General features: G+C 50.8%; 5 protein-coding genes across 5 annotated transcripts; 3 read left to right on the top strand and 2 right to left on the bottom strand.

Moving 5' to 3' along the window:
• Positions 1-3,595: 3,595 nt before the first annotated feature.
• On the top strand, positions 3,596-5,876 carry Aud_001478 (alpha-L-arabinofuranosidase A; the record flags this gene model as incomplete). Its single annotated transcript, XM_043286976.1, has 8 exons — positions 3,596-3,718; positions 3,773-4,228; positions 4,285-4,401; positions 4,454-4,643; positions 4,694-5,113; positions 5,160-5,311; positions 5,358-5,465; positions 5,520-5,876. The coding sequence occupies 8 exons, from the start codon at positions 3,596-3,598 to the stop codon at positions 5,874-5,876; spliced, it is 1,923 nt and encodes a 640-aa protein (XP_043142911.1).
• A 118-nt stretch (positions 5,877-5,994) lies between these two features.
• Aud_001477 (putative choline transport protein) lies at positions 5,995-7,804 on the bottom strand (the record flags this gene model as incomplete). Its single annotated transcript, XM_043286975.1, has 5 exons — positions 5,995-6,095; positions 6,156-6,389; positions 6,448-6,722; positions 6,795-7,134; positions 7,210-7,804. The coding sequence occupies 5 exons, from the start codon at positions 7,802-7,804 to the stop codon at positions 5,995-5,997; spliced, it is 1,545 nt and encodes a 514-aa protein (XP_043142910.1).
• A 1,716-nt stretch (positions 7,805-9,520) lies between these two features.
• Positions 9,521-11,042, bottom strand: Aud_001476 (MDR family MFS transporter; the record flags this gene model as incomplete). Its single annotated transcript, XM_043286974.1, has 4 exons — positions 9,521-9,895; positions 9,948-10,471; positions 10,519-10,830; positions 10,883-11,042. 4 exons carry the CDS (start codon positions 11,040-11,042, stop codon positions 9,521-9,523), a joined length of 1,371 nt encoding a protein of 456 aa, XP_043142909.1.
• Positions 11,043-12,663: 1,621 nt separating this feature from the next.
• Positions 12,664-17,473, top strand: Aud_001475 (pleiotropic drug resistance family ABC transporter; the record flags this gene model as incomplete). The annotated part of the gene is made up of 6 exons (XM_043286973.1): positions 12,664-13,268; positions 13,338-14,850; positions 14,905-15,842; positions 15,904-16,459; positions 16,521-16,984; positions 17,050-17,473. 6 exons carry the CDS (start codon positions 12,664-12,666, stop codon positions 17,471-17,473), a joined length of 4,500 nt encoding a protein of 1,499 aa, XP_043142908.1.
• A 2,225-nt stretch (positions 17,474-19,698) lies between these two features.
• On the top strand, positions 19,699-21,075 carry Aud_001474 (putative C2H2 finger domain protein; the record flags this gene model as incomplete). Its single annotated transcript, XM_043286972.1, has 1 exon — positions 19,699-21,075. The coding sequence occupies one exon, from the start codon at positions 19,699-19,701 to the stop codon at positions 21,073-21,075; it is 1,377 nt and encodes a 458-aa protein (XP_043142907.1).
• Between the last annotated feature and the right edge of the window lie 624 nt (positions 21,076-21,699).

The raw sequence follows: 21,699 nt of genomic DNA, 5'->3' as shown, positions 1-21,699 counted from the left end.
CTTCGATTGGCGAGTGGGAGGGGAGACAGAGTGGCTCAGTTGGACACTAGCCACGAGTGCCACCGTCTCAACAAAATCCAGTGAGAATTGGCTGATATGCTGATAGCTCAAATTTAGGAACCAGTGCCTAAATTTTATTGGTTACTGTTTCATGATCATGTTCAGCTGAAGCCACTAAGCACTGTTCCAGCTCAATTAAGTAGCGCTGGCGGCCGATTGTGGGCCACGGACAGCCAATGAGTCTGGCAGGTGAGAGATTTTTGGCCAACCATGACCTCATTACCGGCCGGCGACCGTGGCTTGGTTTTTGTGTAGACAGTAGGGCTGTACTCCGTCACCAGGCCGGTATTATTAGGGATATTGCTGTGGCTCAGCTCACGAAGGGCGGCTGTTGTTTCGAATTCATTAATAGAAACCCCAAGAATTTGATAGCAGCAAACTGGTACCTATGTTTAAGCATGAAGAAGCGGATTCTCCGAGGAGGTTCTAGGCATCCTTGTTACCAGAACCACGATCGAAGGGGTACCAGTAGATGGCTCGTGGGAAGCGACCCAGTTCCGCGGTCCGAACACCAAAGGATCGGGCGATTCGGACACTGAGTTCAGTGTTGCACATGTGGATGGGCAATTTTAATAAAAAAGACTGACCCCTGGATGAGTTGTTTGAGAAATCAGTTGAATTGAGGAAGGATTCAGATAGAGAGCTAATAATAAAAACCCATTGAGTTGTCAATCTTGTCATCTGGAAGAACTTAGTCCGAATCTTAGCTTGTCTAGCTCCCTCTGGTCCCTTCTCCTCCTTCTCCGCTTCTTCGTCCCTTTTCAGTTTTCAAACACTCCAGCCACTGTTTGAGCCCTCATCTTCTCCTCTTATTTGGCCCCTTTCCCATATCCTTATTGCCTATCCTCGAACCGTTGGCACTTGGCATTTGCTTAGGTACGCTTTCTCCCTTGTTATTGGCTGTCCGTTGCGTAGATTCTCTTCTCGCAAACGACCGTGTCATTCTCCTACTCTCTGTCCGCCATTTTGATTTGTATTGTCTTTACTGACTGTTCTACTCTCTCAACGTTGTAGCACATTCTTCCTCTCCATCATGAGTTCGTCGGACTACTACAATCAGGGCCATCAGCCTCAGTAAGTGACATTGGACTTATTTGCGTCAATCCTTCCCATCTCCTATCGTCATTTCCGTTCATTCCCTTCCGGCCTGGTGTTTCGAACTTCGCTGCGCCCTTCCTTCTTGGACTCTGTCGGAGGCGATCTTGATGCGCTTTGCGTGGAAACCACTGCTGTCATGCCTCTTGTTCTTCGAAGGAAATGCTGCTGAAGGGGGCACTTGATTACTTAGAGCGGCAGGAAAGAACGAAGATAAAGCGATTTCTTCTCATGTTGTGCTTGGGTTTTGCGCTTGAAGGCTGTTTCTAATCTGTTTTGTGGATATAGCTACCCCCAACAACCTCCCCAAGGTTATTACCCTCCTCAACAGGGACAATATCCGCCAGGCTATCCTCCCCAACCGCCGCAAGGCTATGCTCCACCGCAACAGCCGTACCAACCTCCTGTACGTTACAACAAAATCGCAATGACTACGGAGAATAAAGAAACTAATAGACTCTGCAGCAGCAAATGCCATACCAAGAACAGCCTCGTCAGAAGAAGGACCGTGGATGTCTAGGCGCTTGGTAAGCTTTACTCGTTTTCGTCCCTTGACCTGAGTCGCGTAGATATGATTGAGTATCAGTTGCTAACGCTGCTCTTTTCTCCGCTAGCCTTGCCACCCTCTGCTGCTGCTTCCTTTGCGAAGAGACCTGCGAGTGCTGCTTTGACTGTATCGAATGCTGTGAAATGTGCTAAGCCTCACGATCGATGACGCCGATAATATTCCAATATCGCGTGCCGCTGGACCTGTAGACGCGCCGGGAGTGATAACCGTCCCTGTTATACACTTATCCGGTTTTTTATCTCTATTATGATCAATACCTCGGATGTTCTGCTCGGTGGTTTTTGTTTCTATACATTTTTGTGTATGCCGCTTGTTTTTGTTTATGGAATACGACTTTCAAGGAATAGGTGCTTGCAGAAGAGGATACCATTCCTTTAGTCCTACGCAGTTTATAATTCTGACATCGATTTTTGAGTTATTTTCTCGGACACACCGTCACCTGTAACGATCAATGTGACATCAGGACGATTTTTCATCGCGCATGAACAGGAAATCTTGCATGGCCAGAGCTGACTCTTGTGGCGTTGCAGTATAATGCGTAAAGCCTCATCATAGCATAGATACCGGGTCAATGGTCTCCAGAGGTCTACTCCAAAGTGAACCTGTCAAAGAGCAATCTGTGATGGTTTGTATTGAGCGATCATCTAATCAAATCACGCTAGGCGAATCCGTTGTCACAACTTATGGTGAAGTGAGCTTGATATTGTAGGTATGATCGCCCCTATAGTTTTTGTCAAGACAGCGTCAAGATTGGAAAAGAAAGGGAAAGAGAAACCAAGCAGCGGGGCCGTTAGTTGTGCTTCGGTCTCTTTTCGCCTTGGAACATGTGTACTTTGTACACATGGTCTTCAAGAAGGTCGAGCCGCTCAGACTGATCAGAACATGAAGACCTGGCTCTCCGAGAACGAGCCAGTCAAGTTGATGAATGGAGAAGAAGCTAACACAACGCAAAGCTAAAGTTTTGACAATACCGTAGAGGCCTCTTATGACTTTAACCACGACCATCAGGTGAAATGCGAGGGGCACCTGGGGGCTTCGGACGGAGAAATGGAGTCCGTCCTAGATCCCAGCCCCCACATGGAGGATCCCCAAGTCTCCTCAATTTCTTCATGCATTGCTCATATTCAGACTAGCTGTCATCTAAACGCACAATCTCCGGTATTTCTCCAGGCTCCAGCAGCACCCATTCAGCTTTTGATTCTTGTCTCGCACATTCCATGGCAAGCAATTTGGGCCGTCCATGCGGGGAGCTTCCGTCTGGGTCTTGCCTAAACTCCTCCCATGGTCAACGACCATTTAGACTACTGGGGATGAAGAGAGTTTATTTTCTTGCCAATATTCAGCCACGGCTCTTGTTGCAGGAAGTATTTGGCATAAGTCTCAATGGGACTTCCTTCAATGTTCGAGCAACTCACACCTTTGCTGAATCTTTTCAAAGGTACTGACTGATCTTGCCGGCACTCTGCGAAGTCTATACCTGCTCGAGGTGATTTAGCATCTAATCATGCAACCCGGCTAATTGCCGCTACGGACTTGGAAATGCCCTGACGATCACCCTTGTCTCCCCCTCAAGGGATTTTGCCAGAACGGGAAGCTTGAAAACAGTCGCTTGCGGGTCTCTTGTTCTCGTCCCTTGCAATTCATGCAAGCTTTAATCAAACAGGTCCCTTAGTTCAGGTTGATCCCGCAGATACAGCTTCAATTGAGGGGTAGAGTTATGCTCCAGCAAGGAGACATCCTTCCCTGGCCCGCCATGGACGCATATATAATGCCACTGCGATCTGCAGGATCTGCCTCATAACCCTGCCAATTGACCAGGTGTAGGACCTGCAGATCACTATCACAGCTTGTCTTCCTGCAGAGCGGAATACAATGCTGTTGTCCAAGTCTCTTCTCCTGCCGCTTCTGGCAGTGTGCACCACCGCTGTTAAGATCTCCGTGGCGTCGTCCGGGGGCAATGTCACGACTAACTTGCAGTACGGTCTGATGGAAGAGGTGATTCCTCATAGCACCAGTAAACTTTGACACGGATGTTAATGATAATCGCAGGAAATCAACCACTGCGGTGAAGGCGGCCTCTATGCGGAGTTGATTCGCAATCGTGCGTTCCAGGGAGGTTCCAAATACCCGTCCAACCTGGACGCGTGGACCGCTGTCAATGGAGCTACTCTGTCTCTCAAGAACCTGAGTGATCCACTGTCGTCTGCTTTGCCTACCTCAGTCAACGTCAAGGGCAGCAAAGGCCAGGCTGGTCTCACTAACCTGGGCTGGTGGGGCATTGATGTCAAGCCCCAGCAATACACCGGGTCTTTTTATGTGAAGGGTGCCTACAATGGCAGCTTCACGGCTTCACTTCAGTCTGCACGTACGGGCAAAGTGTTCGCCAGTGCTAAGATTGCGTCGCATAGCGTTGAGGACAAATGGGTGCAGCACCGCTTTACCCTTGTTCCTCATAGCGCTGCCCCGGATACCAACAACACTTTCTCAATAACTTTTGATACATCTGTTAGTAGATCAAAAGGATAAGACCACAGGGACTTACTAACACGGTTTATATACAGAAAGCTGAAGACGGTGCATTGGACTTCAACCTCATTAGCCTGTTCCCGCCTACCTGGAACAACCGCCCGAACGGACTTCGGAGAGATCTGATGCAAGCAATGAAGGATTTTGGTCCGGTGAGCATCAGGGTTATTGTACATCTTATGGCGCAAGTTGCTAACGACACAGAAATTCCTACGATTCCCTGGTGGTAACAATCTTGAAGGTGACACCATCGACGGCCGCTGGAAGTGGAACGAGACCATTGGTCCCCTTAAGGACCGTCCTGGTCGTGCCACTACTTGGGGATACCAAGAAACCGGTGGAATGGGTCTGGTTGAGTACATGGAGTGGTGCGATGATCTTGGGCTCGAGCCTAGTGAGTGATTTACAGTCAGGGACATGACGATGCCGCTAACCAAGTACAAGTCCTTGCGGTCTGGGGCGGTCTCGCGCTTAACGGCGACGTCGTCCCCAAGGACGAACTCCATGTGTATGTGGAGGACGCCCTCAACGAGCTTGAGTTCCTCACCGGCTCCGTGGAGACCAAGTATGGAGCATTGCGCGCTTCCGTCGGCCACCCCAAACCCTGGGTCATCAAATATGTCGAAGTTGGCAACGAGGATAACCTGAACAATGGACTGGCCTCCTACACATCCTACCGGTTCAAGGCTTTCTATGATGCGATCAAGGCCAAGTACCCTGACATTACTGTCCTGGCATCGACCGTTGACATGACCCTCCCTGGTGACGCTGGTGGTGACTATCATCTGTACGATATTCCCGACAATTTTGTCACTCGCTTCGGCTTCTTCGACAACATGTCCGAGAAGCACCCGATTCTGCTTGGTATGTATGACAAACCCAACCTATAGCTCTGACTAACACTTGATAGGTGAAATTGCCGCGACGCAGTCCAACGGACCCCCAATCGACTGGGGCAACAGACACTTCTCCCTCTACCCATGGTGGATTGGAAGCGTCGCCGAAGCCGTGTTCCTTCTGGGCGCTGAAAGAAACGCCAACAAGATTATCGGAACGACCTACGTAGGTTGCCATACCTCGTTGAAAATAACCGAAACTAACGAAATAGGCACCGATACTCTTGAACCTGGACAACTACCAGTGGTCCCCCACTTTCCTGGCCTTTAATTCCGACCCTGATCAGACAGCCCGCTCCACCAGCTGGCACGTTTATAATGTATGCTCCCCCTCATCCGCACCCCATTCCATACTACCCATGCTAATTAGCTAGCTCTTCTCTCACACCCACATGACCAACACGCTCCCCACCAACTCCTCCGACAAGTATGGCCCCCTCTACTACGTCGCCGGTCTCGACAACAGCACCAACAGCCACATCTTCAAGGCGGCCGTGTACAACAGCACCACCGACGTACCGGTTTCGCTAACTTTTGACGGCGTCAAGGCCGGCACCGCCGCTGAACTGACTGTGCTGACTGCGCCTGACGCCTTGTCCATGAACGCAGTGGGCGGTGCCAACCTCGTCAACAGCAAGGTGTCGACCTTGCGGGCTGGCAAACAGGGTGTTTTCCAATTCAGTTTGCCGAATCTGAGCGTGGCTGTTCTGAAGACCAACGGTCATAAGTGATCGCTATGCGACTCAGCATATTGAAAGAGGAATGTGTACAGGAAGACCATTATGTAGACAGTGATATGACTAGATAAGATCTCAACGAACTGAAGCAAACGTGCATCTGCATCTGCAATTACATCTCCAACCTCGGTCCATGGTAATGCCTCTTCGCATACACAAACCAATTCACCACCCCCAGAAGCAACATTACAACCAACACAACAGACGCGTAATCTACCCTAGTTAGCCCCAATCTTCGTCTACAACAAGAGGAAAAGAAGAAAAATGACGTACTCATATTCCCCCCGGTAACCGGGAACGTCGTCGGAAACGTAAAGAAAACCGTAATTACCACCGCCCACACAATCGTCATCACATTGCACACGTACCCCACCACGTGGGGGACCTTGAACGGCCTCGATGGCGGGAGATACTCCGCCGAGCGACGGCGGTAGATGAGCAATGCCGCGGGGACAGCGAAGGAGATCTGCGCGACGATGACGGTTGTGCCTATGAAGGCGTTGAAGGCTGCGCCTCGTTAGTTCACTCTCCGGTGGAGGTTAAAGTTGCAGCTGCCGACACATACCTGTCGTCGAGCAGACGTATACAATCCCGATAAGAAGGACGAGGAGACCATTCAGGAGGAGGGAGTAGACGGGGACGTTGAGGGACGGATGAACGGATGCGAGGCGGCGCGAGAAGAAGAGGGCGTCGTCGCGGGCGAAGGACCAGGTGAGTCTGGATGCGGTCTGGTGGACTGCGTTGAAGGCGACGGCGGAGACGACGACGAGGGCGGCCATGAAGATTGTGGCAGCTGCCGGGGAGCGGGTGGCTTTTTCCCAGATGAAGTAGATGGGGAATCTAGACGGGTTTGTTTATCAGTGGGCTGTAGTTGTGATTATGGGAGGGAAATACGCTAAGACGCAGACGTACCCTGTTGCGGAGGACAGGGATGACTCCACGTCGCGGTAGCTGTAGATGACGGCGATGGAAAAAGGGAACGCGGTGAGAAAGCCGATAATGACGGTTACCATCACGGCCTTGGGGACGATACGCTCTGGCTCGAGACACTCTTCTGCTAGGTGGAGGGTGGCGTCGAGACCGGAGAGCATGAACTGCGGCGTGGAGAGGCCGGTCAGGAAGGAGATGCCGTTGGGCCAGCCGCCGGAGCCATTGGTGAACTGCGTCCAGATGGCCCAGGAGTCGACCTCGGTGTGGGAGCGGGCGGGACAGGCGATGGTGATGGCGAGGAAGGTTCCGAGGGAGAGCAGAACTGTTGGATGACGATGTCAGCATAGAGAAGAATATACCAGGGAATGGGGAGGAGAGGGATGGGCGGGAAACATACAGCCCGCATTGTAGACCCAGAGGGTTCTGTTGGTGAGAAAGATGTTGTAGACAACCATGACGACGTTGAAGAGCTGATACACCAGAAAGTAATGCCACGCATGAGGCACATACTCAGGCTGCCAGCGGATAACCACGGCCATGAGCGCCTGCGTCGAAGCCACCGCAATCGACGCCGCGAGTGTGATCCACGAGAACACGGCTGCAAGACCACTAAAGTACGACAGACCGCGACTCCATCGCTCAGACGCCAGAATAGAGGTGAAATGGTATTGTCCGCCTGCGGTGGGATAGACGCTGGCCAGCTCCGCCAGGGTGACACCCGTGCACAGCATGGCAACAGTGACAGCGACGATACCGTAGAGCAATGACACAGCGCCTCCAGACTGCACGGCAATAGCAAAGCTGGTGGCGATGGCGACCCAGCTGTTGGAGATATTGTAGCCCACGGCGATGATGCTGAGGATGCCGAACTTGCGCTTCATGGGCATGTCCAGCAGGCCCATGACGACCTGGCCGGTAGCCAGTTCGATTTCTGGGTTTCCATTGTCTTGTGGTTTGGAATACGAGGCTGTTCTTTTGATTTCTGTCTCCATAATGGATTGGAAGATGTAAGATGCAGCATGATGGGGAGCCCTTTGGTGAGGAGGCTGGCGACTTCTATATGGACTACGAGTTATACTTCCCCAGACTCCCCCTCCAACCTACGGCCGCCACATCCCTGAGATCCATAATCTAACAGGATAGTCGCATCCACTGGCGTGAGTTATAGCGATAAAGATGATCTTACCCTTACTGACATCTCATTATGCAATGGCTGATCCCATTTGACCGGCTCAGATAGGCAACAGAACAATGTCGGAACGCCCTATCGAATTCCGAGCCTGTTATCAACAACACCCTCTCCAACAAGCTTCGCTTATCGGGCAGAAACTCCAGTTCCTTTTTCGACAGGCAAGAAAAGAGTGCATCGGACGGAACAAAGCGGAATTTCTGCCACTTGCCTGAAAAAGGATTGTTAACGATTTTGCGGGGGAGGGTAAGGGATGGCCAATTCGGACGACAACTACTGGCTCAACGACAGCTGAAGTCTAGACGAAAAGCCAATTTCCCCGCAAATCAGGGCTGGTCCATGGCGTCGATATCGATGGTCAGGTCAGCCGTGGTTAAGCTCGCCCCAATTTAGCTTCAGGGTTACGGTTTGGTTCCGAATTTCCATCCCAAGGGACCCGTCGGCTGGCTATTGACGATAGCTAGCTGATGCGGAGGAATGACCGCTGTTTGATAAATTGTGGGGAACTTGAATCGATTGACATGTCAGTGGCCCAGCTGTTTTGTTCTTGTGATGTAGACACCAACATGATCGTTCTCTTCGCCACAAGGTCCATCCTTATCTTGGTAGGGCGATTATGTGGACAGCGGACAAATATCTCTCCTTTGCCTCTAGTTCTACACAGTACAGAGACCTATGAAGACACATCTTTCTGGCAGTGGAACATATCGATGAGTTCTCATCTCGGAAGCAATGTGGACTGACAGCCAAGTCATAGTCCTTCAAGATATGCGGGGTTACCGCGCGCCTTCGGGATTGCTCCGCAGAGCGGAATCGAACCTTTTCGCCATGATATCATCCCCTTTAGAACGCATAAAATGTCTTTTACTTGAGCCTGTGAACGATTGTATTCCATATTCGCGGCGACTGGCCTCATACATGGCTACAAGCGTAGTGATCCTCTCTTCACATTTGAATGGATTTTGAACTTCCACTCGCCAATCCAACAAAGCTTCAGCTAGTCAATGACGTACTGCAGAAGCCAGAACCTACCTTTCCCCGCCTTGTCACTGTAGATTACAATAGCCGGCGTAGAGCATTGTCGGTTTCTATCCCCGAGGACGCTCCGAGACTCATGCGGAGCTCCCCCGTTGTAACCCCTTACCCTTGGAAAACAACGCAGCAATGGTCGCAATAAATGCGAAGCTAGCAGATGCAGCAAAAGACAATTTGATACCTCTGTAGTAAACCAGTCGTGCGGCCATCTGTACATCAGGGGGCAGGTCCTGTATGGCGGAAACGGAGTGTCGAACTTGCTCGATAATCTATCACAACATCAATTGCGAGGGTCAGCCAATGTTTCATGTCGCACTTATTATCCATTTGAGGGATGTTACTTTCCATTTGTCTGGTATTCCACTCAAGGCCTTCGAAAGGCCTGAGCGTAATGTATTTTGAATAATGGTTGATGTAATGGCAACGCCCCAGACAGTCCCTAGAGACCGTATCAGGTAGACAGTGGATGCAGAAACCGCGTGATCTAATTGAAGGTATGAGCCCGGAACTTCCGATGAGGTAGAGCCCCCAACTTACCGGTGTGGTCAAATGCAGCGAGAAACGTAAACAAGATTCCGGGGTAGACAATCCCCTGGCCAAGACTGGCTGGAATCACGTAGGTGAGGTATTTCCACCCAGCATCGTGGAATTGGATAGACATCACGAGCAGATTCCCAATGCACATCAGTAAGCACCCTGCACGCACAAGGTATGCCAATCTGCCCCAGCGGGACATGACAATACCAGCGATCAGCCCGCCGATGGGAGTGGCCAAGGAGGGAATAGCCAATCTTGCCCCGGCTTTGGTAGGCGTGTCTAGCAGTATTACCTGGAATAAGAGCGGGAGAGTGAAGAGAAACTGCCTTTGGTTAGCTGTAGGCTAGACAAGCCAATAGCAGAGGTACACTCACTGCATACGCAGCCATTCCAACACAAACGTTCGCAATCTGAGTGGATACAGGCATGAGCCCGCGGAGCATTCTTGACGGGATCAGAGGAATTGCCGGCGTCTTGGCTTCGACGACCATGAACAAGCCCAAAAGGAGCAAGCTGGCCAAGAGTGAGAGGATGACCCAAATGCTCGACCACGGAAGCTGATTTCCACCCAGGCTCAAGCCAACGAGTTGGCTTGAAAGGCCAAGAATGAGCAGCAGAGCTCCTGATAGATCGAGATGCCGCAGTATCGCCCGAAAACTCTGCCCTTGTCCACAATTTTGGCTAGGCCGCGGAAGATGCAGAACAAGATGGCCTGTGATCAATGCGAACAGTCCTACAGGAACCTGCACCAGAAAGCACCATCTCCATCCAATCGTATCAACAATCGAGCCACCAAAAGACGCACCACAGATGGAGCCAAAGCCATGCATGCCGTTTTGCAGAGCTTGATACATACCTCGACGTCTGAACGGGATGAGGTCGGAGTTGACAATTGTCGCTGGATCGTGTGAGAGCTGTCCTCCAGCTCGGGATGATGCGACTTACCCATAGTCATTAGACCTCCACCGCCAATTCCCGTCAACGCCCGCATCATATTCAGCAAGACGATATCCCTCGCAACACCACAACCCAGACAGCCAATGACGAATGTAATGGTAGCGGTGAAAAAGGACACTCGCCTGCCAAATATATCTGAAAAGCGACCGTATAGAGGCTGAAAGGCGGTGCTAGTGATGAGATACGAGGTTGTGAGCCACGACGCAGTGTTGGCGGCCTTGAATTCCGAGCTAATCACAGCGTACGTTGAGGCCGTGATGGTGCCATCGAATCCGGACAGAAATACATTCGACATGATGGCTGACAATGACAGTGAGTTTCCACTTCAGTGGTTTCGCGGGGATGTACTTACCGATCTGGACCCAAAGAAATCCTTTGGGTGGTGCCCAAAATCCGTCCGTCGAGTCCAGCAGCGGTCGCTCCTCGTACAGGACAGACAGGGTTGATTCAACATCATCTGATTGGTCTGTTATTGTTGGACTGTCTACCGCTGAACATGCAGGAGACGACATGACGAGAATGGGTAGGTGCTGTGGCCCAGGAAATCAATGCAGAGCGTATCGCCGGGAGGCCGACAGGATTCGTTCTCAAAGCACTGGTGTCCAATTGAGACGACAAAGAGTCTCGAGGGTCGTCAGGCTCGAGGAAAAAAATATCATGCCTTTGAAGACAAAAGGACCATTTGAATAGTTTTGAGCCCATGGATATCGATAAGCACGAAATCGTGCTCCACTATTGAGCCATGTTGCCAAGCTAGCTTAACGTTGATCCTCATCGGACTCTCGAAACGGCAAAGAGCTGCACTTCTCAGGAGAGATATGAAAGATGTGCAAAATTCAGAGAATACTCACCCGTACTTGGTTATCAAATATGTGTAATATCGCTACAATGCATAGTTACTCGATTTGACTGTATGCAGAAAAAGCTGAACATAACTGGACACAGCTAAAATAAGAATTAATTCCAGATCCCGTCGCTTGATATCAGCAAGCACCGAGGACCGATTGGAAAAAGGGGGACATTGCTGACTCCTGCTGGCCCAAGATACTGGGAACACATCGCGGTTCTTGTCCTCCCCAACATCAGATCAACTGCCCTCCAGATTTAACCAGCAGCTGTATCTGTATCGCTCTGAGAGATCACGGTTCATTTGAGTAGTACGTACGGAGTAGTATGACAACTCTCGGGTGAATTTGCGAATACGCAGGCAATACGAAGCCAATCAGTGGGTAGTCGGAGAGTTCAGCCACCAACTGCAGCCCGGAGCAACAATTGCCGTTTTAGTGGCTAGCCTTGTCCTTAGTGCAGGATCATGATTATGTAATATGATTAAATATCCGATCTCCATCTTCTGCGTGAGGCCATTGCTCGGAGAGAAAGGGATATAAATGTGCTTCAGCATGTGCATTGTTGAGTGCCTATAGTTTTCCGTACTGATGAGCAGTTATTATGATGCTGCAGCATTGGCTGTTCGCGCACCATCCCAGGTTCAAAGGTCCAATTCCCAAGATCCTGATAATCAGCTACCCCGGAAATCGTTGACGGGACCCCACTACGGAGTACTTTGAATCATGTCATGGCGTGTAATGGAGAAACCGGGCTTGACCGAACCCACATGATCCATGTTTAGTTTGCTGACTTGCCAAGATGATTCGATGTCCCTCTTGTCAACCACTGAATGGCAGGGGCTGGTGGCCTGACCGTCATGGAGTCGTCGCTTATGATGCGATGATACCTTGGCTGGGAACCTGACCATACGGAGTAGAGTCAGAGTGGCGTATTCGGGTTCGCTTACATCCTATTCCTGAATGTTATTTCTCATCGGATTCCCTTTTGTTTATGCTACCCTGGCTCGGATATCTTTCTATCCGCTCTCCGTGCGGGATGTGGTTACCTTATGTTTCCTGGATGATGATATGTACGGTACCTGTTTACTTGGTTGTTTCCTGAGGATGACTTGTTTATCATTCGCTCCTTCCTTTCACTCCACGCCCAACCCTCGCTCTTGGTTCTTGACAGGTTTTGTCACAAAGGACGGGCGACACGCAGATTATTTTAATCCCTCATCGTCTTCGTGCTTTCTTTCTGTCATGACCCGGTAGTCATTTGGGAGGTTTGTGTGAGTCTGCGGCGATGGCGATGCAACCGGCCTGTCCAGCTCCTTTCGGGGCAGCGGCTGTCTCATCAAGTGTGGGCCAGGAAGTCGCAAGTACACTCCGGCGGCAATCAACTCATGCTGAAGAGGATCGTATCGTGGAGACGCCACTAGGAGAGAAAGCAGACAGTTCGGACACGGCAGGGCCAGATTCCGAGGACGGCATTGATCAGGAAGGGCACGAAAAGATCACTGCTCTTGCGCGGAGCCTCTCGCATATATCCCAGAAGAGTGCAGACCCAACCAACACCTTTCTCAACCCCTCCGGTGACCCCGAGCTGGACCCCAGCTCTGGGCAATTCAACGTGCGCAAATGGATGAAGAACTTTTTGCACATTACGACGCGCGATCCAGATCGATATCCCCGTCGTACCGCAGGCGTCTCATTTCGCAACCTGAATGCCTATGGTTACGGAACCGCAGCCGACTACCAGGCCGATGTAGCCAACATGTGGCTCAAAGGGTACGGGTGGCTTCGGAGTATTCTCGGATGTGGGAACAGGGTTCGCATTGATATCTTGCGCAATTTTGAGGGTTTTGTTCGCAGCGGCGAAATGCTTGTTGTACTTGGCCGGCCTGGCAGGTAGGTCCTGCAGGGCCCTTAACCTGAAAGGTGAAGTGTTGTCTCGATTGGCACTAACTGTTCGCGCAGTGGATGCTCAACCTTCCTCAAGACGATTGCTGGAGAAACCCATGGTTTGTGGCTGGACGAAGGAACACATATTCAATACCAGGGTATCTCGTGGGATGAAATGCACAGTCGCTTCCGCGGTGAGGTCATCTACCAGGCAGAAACCGAGATTCATTTTCCACAGCTCACTGCGGGCGAGACTCTGCTTTTTGCCGCCCATGCTCGAACCCCAGCAAACCGTTTCCCTGGTGTTTCCCGCGACCAACATGCAACTCATATGCGGGACGTCGTCATGGCCATGCTGGGCCTAAGCCACACGATGAATACACGGATAGGAAATGAGTATATTCGAGGCGTTTCTGGAGGTGAGCGAAAGCGGGTCAGTATTGCCGAGACTACCCTCTGTGGCTGCCCCCTGCAATGCTGGGATAACAGCACCCGAGGTCTCGATAGCTCTACGGCTCTGGAATTTGTCAAAAACCTTCGCTTGTCCACAGATTATACCGGGTCAACAGCTATAGTAGCCATCTACCAGGCTAGTCAGGCAATTTACGACATATTTGACAAGGTTATTGTGCTCTATGAAGGCCGCCAGATATACTTCGGCAAAGCTAGTGATGCGAAGCGCTTCTTCATTGACATGGGGTTTGACTGCCCCGACAGGCAAACTACCGGGGACTTCTTGACATCTCTGACGAGTCCTTCCGAAAGATTGGTCCGGAAAGGGTACGAAGCCCTCGTCCCGCGCACACCGGACGAGTTTGCTGCTCGATGGAAGGATAGCGCCGAGCGGCAACAGCTCCTGGCTGCCATTGAAGCATTTGAAAATGAGTTTCCGTTGGGTGGCAGCAAATACAAGGAGTTCTCTGTCTCTCGCGCAGCGGAAAAAGCCAAAGGTGCCAGGGCGCCTTCGCCCTACACTCTGTCGTACCCGATGCAAATTCGTCTGTGTCTCCGCCGAGGCTTTCTTCGTCTCAAAGGTGACATGAGCATGACTCTGGCAACCGTCATTGGCAACAGTATCATGGCATTCATCGTCTCCAGCGTGTTCTACAACTTGGACCAAACGACCAACAGTTTCTTCTCCCGTGGTGCACTCCTCTTCTTCGCAATCCTGCTGAATGCCTTCGCAAGCATGCTTGAGATTTTGACGTTGTGGCAGCAACGGCCGATTGTAGAGAAGCATAATAAGTACGCACTCTATCATCCTTCAGCAGAAGCCATCAGTTCGATGATTGTTGAGTTGCCTGCCAAGTTTCTGGTTTCCATCGTGTTCAACCTTATACTTTACTTCATGACCAATCTGCGCCGTACCCCGGGACATTTCTTTGTCTTCTACTTGTTCTCCGTAACGACCACTCTAACCATGTCCAATATTTTTCGCTGGATCGGAGCAATCTCACGCTCGATGGAACAAGCCATGGTGCCCTCCTCTATTTTCATGCTGATTCTTGTCATCTACACGGGCTTCACGATCCCAGTGCGGGATATGCATCCATGGTTCAAGTGGCTGAACTATCTGAATCCGATCGGTGTAAGTTTCATCTCTTTGTTCCAATTTCTGAGACTCGGCTAAAGCAGAAGATAGTATGCGTTCGAGTCTCTCATGATCAACGAGTTCAGTGATAGAAGATTCCCTTGCGCTCAATATGTGCCCGCTGGCCCGGGTTACGAGAATGTTCCTCTTAGCTCACAAATTTGCTCTCAGAAGGGCGCCGTAGCTGGACAAGACTACATTGAAGGTGACGCATTTATCAATACTTCATATCGGTATTACAGCTCGCATCTCTGGCGGAATTATGGTATTATATTGGCTTTCTTTTTCTTCTTCCTCGCTGCCTACATCATCTGCAGCGAGTTAGTCCGTGCTAAACCCTCCAAAGGGGAAATCTTGGTTTTCCCTCGAGGGAAGATACCTGCATTTGTCAAGAAGGCCCGGCGCGATGGTGATCTGGAAAGAGCTCCGATCTCAGAGAAGCAGCAGCTGGATAACGCGGGTCACGACAGCACCGCTGCAATCGTCAAGCAAACCTCGATCTTCCACTGGCAAGACGTATGCTACGACATCAAAATCAAAGGCGAAACACGCCGAATTCTGGATCATATCGATGGATGGGTCAAGCCAGGAACGTTGACAGCATTGATGGGTGTGACTGGGGCTGGTAAAACGTCATTGTTGGACGTCCTGGCTAATCGTGTTACCATGGGTGTGATCACCGGCGAGATGCTAGTTGACGGCCGCATGAGAGACGACTCCTTTCAGCGTAAGACTGGCTATGTTCAACAGCAGGACCTACACTTGGAAACAAGTACTGTCCGCGAAGCTCTTATCTTCAGCGCTACACTCCGGCAGCCAGCCAGCATACCGCACAAAGAGAAGCTAGCCTATGTCGAGGAAGTAATCAAGATGCTCAACATGGAAGAATACGCGGAGGCTGTGGTTGGAGTTCTTGGTGAAGGTCTTAATGTCGAGCAGAGAAAGCGGTTGACGATTGGAGTTGAAATTGCGGCTAAGCCAGACTTGCTGTGAGTAGTCAAAAAACCCAATTACTGTGGCCTCAGATTACTGACTACGCTGCGGGGACAGCCTGTTTTTTGACGAACCGACCTCAGGACTCGACAGCCAAACAGCGTGGTCGATTTGCACTCTCATGCGGAAACTGGCGGACCATGGGCAGGCCATTCTCTGCACCATCCATCAGCCATCGGCCATTCTGATGCAACAGTTTGATCGCCTGCTCTTCCTCGCCAAGGGTGGGAAAACGGTATACTTTGGCGAGTTGGGTCCCAACATGGAGACGCTAATCAAGTACTTTGAGAACAAGGGTTCTTCCAAGTGTCCTAAGCATGCCAACCCTGCCGAGTGGATGTTGGAAGTCATTGGTGCAGCACCCGGTTCTCATGCGGACCGGGACTGGACGGAAGTCTGGAATAGCAGCCCGGAACGAGCTCAAGTACGTGCAGAGCTCGCACAGATGAAAGCGGAATTACTACAGCGACCTCCGCCGACTCGGACCAAGGAGTATGGTGAATTTGCTATGCCTCTCTGGGCGCAGTTCCTGGTTTGCCTTCAGCGCATGTTCCAGCAATACTGGCGAAGTCCGTCGTACATATATTCAAAGGCTGCAACGTGTATCATTCCGGTGAGTGGCATTCCTCCCTGAGACGTGATATAGCCGTCATGTCTGACTATCAGCGCCCCAGCCCCTGTTCATTGGCTTCACATTTTGGCGGGAGCCGACCAGTTTGCAAGGCATGCAGAATCAAATGTTCGCCATCTTCATGCTGCTGGTCATCTTCCCCAACCTGGTCCAACAGATGATGCCGTACTTTGTAGCTCAGCGAGCCTTGTATGAAGTGCGCGAACGACCCTCCAAAGCGTACTCATGGAAAGCGTTTATGCTCGCGAGCATCCTGGTCGAATTACCCTGGAATATTTTAATGGCCGTGCCAACATATTTCTGCTGGTATTACCCAATCGGCCTCTATCGTAATGCGTATCCAACGAACAGCGTAACTGAGCGTGGTGGCACCATGTTCCTGTTGATTCTCATCTTCATGATGTTTACATCCACCTTCAGTTCGATGATCATTGCAGGCATTGAACAGCCAGAGACGGGTGGCAACATCGCACAGCTGCTGTTCTCACTTTGTCTCATCTTCAATGGGTACGAGAATCCCCTTGAAGCATGAAGAAGACAGCTATGACTGAGTTTGCTAACGTTTGACCTAGTGTACTAGCAAGTCCGTCGGCCCTCCCGGGCTTCTGGATTTTCATGTACCGGCTATCACCATTCACGTACCTTGTGTCGTCGGTGTTGTCGGTGGGTCTAGCTGGGACCACCGTCAAGTGCTCAGATATTGAAATCCTCCATGTTCCACCCCCACAAGGCCAGAATTGCTCGAGCTTCCTGGACGCATATGTACAGATGTCTCATGGCAGATTACTCAACCCGGAGGCAACCGCGAATTGCCAGGTCTGTCCAGTGGCAGACACGGATACTTTTCTGGCACAAGTGAACATCAGCTACTCAGATCGCTGGCGCAATGTGGGGCTTTTGTTCGTGTACATTGTGTTCAACATCTTCGCGGCTGTCTTCCTGTATTGGCTGATTCGGGTGCCCAAGAAAAGGTCTCGCAAGATCAAGGAGGAATAGGGGAGGCGCCTGGCTCATCGCTGTTCGTTAGCTGTGCTTCTGTGATGTATATGTACCTTGCATGACTTGCAGCACCGTTAGAGTCTTTATCTTGCAGCATATATGCACGGCCGCTATGATAGATGACAAACTATATATGCAGCAAGGCAATATACAGGTTATGTTTTCATCAGGTAGGATCACGTCAATGACGTGGGACGAGTCTCAATCTGTCATTAATTCGGGGATCCTATTCTCCACGAAGATCCTGAGTTATGTTCAGGCTAGATCTCTGCTCCTAGACGTACGAATATAAGAGGGACAGAGGAGGTACGAAATCAATGAGACAACATTCGACTGAGTAGGCCTAATTGTTGGTATGGAGGGAATCATCAGCCAAAAATGTACCCATATGCTGTCAAATCTTCCTCCTGCTCCTCTCCGATGAGATCTTGTAATTCATTATGCCAACTGCAAGCAAGTCCGTCCAGTGCAGCTAGTCACATGACAAGAGGGCAGAGTGTGCCTCGTCAGGCTCAATCCACCACCACCGTAATGTTTCACTACAGATTCCTGCTTTCAACTTGAACATAAACACAGCCCCAAAGCTTCTGATGCCGTCATGCTGTGCCAGCGTATCGACCCTCTCCAAGGTTGTTCTGAAGAGTACACTACACGGGTGATCTAGACCTTGTTGAGGCTTGGAGCAGAAACTCATGAGATGTGGAGTCGACAAGTTCGACTAAGGGAGATCAACAGGACAATGACGGTGTGCGTCCTTGTGATTGGCATTCTGTTCACCTGTGATGCACAAATGGGGAGAAAATGGCTCCCTGACAGGTGGGCCGAACCTTAGCGTGTCGGCGATATGAGCGCCCAAAAAGTACCAAAAAACAGGAAGGCGAAACAAGAAAAAGGAACCGACGGGGAAACCAGAGATCTGGACGGAAAAGGCAACGACCGACATGATCAAAATCTAATTGCGATGGGCCTCCATTTTTCCTCATCCAGTCAAGCACTCGCACTGTCCTCGAGTCATGAGAGAATGGTTTGGCCCCCGCTGGTCATCCCGGCCGCAGCGAGCTAATGCAACTGGTAGACAACACCGCCTATCGTCTAGGCGGATGTCTTCTCTCACTGGCTGTGATGGCTTTTCCTTGCGGTCTGCCTCTCTCCCCCACCATGAATACGGCGGGCGCTGGGCAACTGCTGGGCAAAAGAAGAAAAAGCAAATAACTACGTACTCTCACGGGTACTACTGTACTTTGACGGTGGCGACTGCAAGTCGTTTGCAAAATCTCCCCTCATTCGAATGTCGAAGCGGGCTGTGAGCATTTCTTGCATGCATAATGAAATTCCGGTAGACACACGACATCTACGCAATGATATCCACTGGGAGATGGCTTGGATGTCCAGATTCCAGAATATGGATCTTCAAGCGCTAAACTGGGTCTGTCTGGCGATATCCACGACAGTTGCCCAAACTAATTTAGATTCATGATTTAGCGTCATCCATGAAAGCGCTGAGCCATGTCCGAACCTGACCGACACTGACTAGGAGGGCGTCCCCAGGCGGGTCTGGGAAAGCGACGTTGACAGCCAATGAACCATGTAGACCCTGGTCTCATGTCTCTGAATTCTCCAATCACGAGTACTGCATCTCTGATCCTGGTATCTTTCCATCTCTTGAGGCCGATGGGTCTTACTCTTTCCGGCGGTCACTCAGGGGTCTCACCGTCTTACAGACTGAAGATGCTGACGATATAGACATTGAGAAGCACGAAAAAGGGGGTGAGTGAGAAGTTAATTATCTTCACCCAACATGATATTCCTCGTGGTCAAACTGCTGTCCGCCGAATGACCATCTGCCATGGGTCCCACACGGCCTGCGCGACTGGTCCTGTCATCTAGCTTGGTTTGTTTCCCAATCGACCCATACATGCGGTGACAAATCAGAGTCGAGCAGCTGTCAGGACACGAACGACCATGCCAAAGGGTGACTTGCGGCTCAACTGCGCCAAATCAGAGGATAGCATGGTTTATGCTCTGGGGATGCTGTGTATTGCCCTCCTGCGCCGCCCCATGGACCTCTCCTGCATATCGCAGTAGGCATATTGGCTGGAAATGCATTGCCCCCATTGTTCGGGAGACTATAAAGGATCTTGTCGTCTCTTTTCAGACTGCTGGTGGCTCCAATGTCCATGCTCAGTCCAAGGACGAACAAGCCCTTTGGACGTTATTGAAAAATGCATTCAAGCGCTTATGCAGACGTTTTTCCCACCACGCTCGGGAATCGTGCTTCATTTGAAGATTATGAGCTTTATCCATCCGATCCAGCCTACTTTCCGGACGCACCTCAATTCCAGCTGCGATCGTCCCAGCTCGAGAGCATTCCTAAATCTCATTACTTCCCCCCGTGTGCGTCGTGGACCGACGGATCTCTTCCGTCGCACATTGCTGGTCCTCTGTCGATGATGGAGACTGCTCTTCATCCTGTTCTCCTCGGACCAGATCGCGTCGCATCACCTTGGAGCAGCTACTCCTCAATTTCTGGTGCAGAAAGCCCTGGCAGCAGTGCTGATGGTAGCTTTGCGCAGTGCAACATGATGGAACCCTACCCGTCCCCACCCTATGCCTATGACGATATGGGAGGTTCCTCAGTCAAGGCAGAACATTATTCCTCGCCAGTGATGTCTGTCACTAGTTCGGTCGCTTTGCCTCAGATACAAACCTATCCTGACCCCGAACCGATGGTAGAATCATCCCATCCATTGACTGCGCCAGCTCATCACTTTGTTTACGAGGGAAACAACTGCTCGGAGGGATTAGAAACCGTACCAGCTCAAGCTCGTCGTTGCGGCTCGGATAGTCTGTCGGGCCACAAAACCCCTCCACCTTCCCTTCGACGTCGGAAGTCTCGCTGCACCCCTCAGAAGGGTTCATCACCAAATCGCGTTACCAAAAGGAAGACTCGGGTGAAGTCACACACTAAAGTAGCGTCAGCCTCGAAACAGCAACCCGCCAAGTCGTCGACCAAGGGCCACGTCTTCGTCTGCAGTTTCTCACACTACGGTTGCACAAGCTCCTTTGCCTCCAAGAACGAATGGAAGCGACACATTGCGTCTCAGCACGTCCAACTCGGCTTCTTCCGCTGCGACGTCGGCAACTGCAACGGCGGTCACAAACCCAACAACAAAACCTCCTCGACTTCCACCCGCAACCACCACGACCAGCCGGGCCACCAAACCAACGACTTCAACCGCAAGGATCTCTTCACCCAACACCAGCGCCGCATGCATGCACCCTGGGTCCTCGCGGGCCGGCCTGACGCCACCACCGAGCAGGAACGGCAAGCTTTCGAGGCCAGTCTCGAGGATGTCCGCGCCCGCTGCTGGCACGAGCAACGCAAGCCGCCCCAACAAAGTTCCTGTGGGTTCTGCGGGCACAATTTCTCTGGCCCGAACAGTTGGAATGACCGGATGGACCATGTTGGACGGCATTTCGAGAAGGACAAGACTCCTCTTGAGGAGGCCGAGGATATCGCCCTAAGGAGCTGGGCCATCAGTGAAGGGATCGTCCAGCGTGATGGTAAAGGACAGTGGGTGCTTACTGCTCTATGCTAATGATCTCCCTTCCATTCTTCGGCCATGCGACCATATTTTATTTCAATGCTTTGTTTTACTTTTTCCTTTTCGCCTTTCTTCTTGTCTCGGATTGATGACTTCGGCGTACCTTGCATGCACGTCTTTAACCACGCTATACCCCCAGGTTATATAGAAGGACTGGACCAGCTTGATGACTAACGATGGATATCCTGTATTGTTATGATGGATTTTGGACTTTCGATGTGCTTGCTGCATACATAATAATGAACTCTTGAACTCGTCTACTCCGCTCCTCCTACTCGTAGCGATATATAATAGCTACTGTATCTCTTGGTCTCATCTTGGCAGTGCGAAAGTGTACCTAGCACACATCACATTTGTCCGAAAATCAACATCAAGAATGATTCCAGGCGGGAATACCTCACTCTTGACTCGATCGGCTTCTTTGCCTTGGCGTCCCAAATTTCAAGATTCGATTCATGGGGTCGGTACAAATATATAAGAGCACTCCTGCTTCTGTTCTCGAAATAAATTATATACAAGTTCATAAACCGATTTTGGACTCAAATCATCTGTTGTCGACAGTGACCCATCCACTTTCTTAAAACGTTTTCTATATGATTTGTACAGATTCATTTGTTT

Source organism: Aspergillus udagawae, assembly GCF_001078395.1.
Source record: "Aspergillus udagawae IFM 46973 DNA, scaffold_1, whole genome shotgun sequence".
Taxonomy (NCBI): Eukaryota; Fungi; Ascomycota; class Eurotiomycetes; order Eurotiales; family Aspergillaceae; genus Aspergillus; species Aspergillus udagawae.
This window is presented reverse-complemented; position numbering and strand designations above follow the sequence as displayed.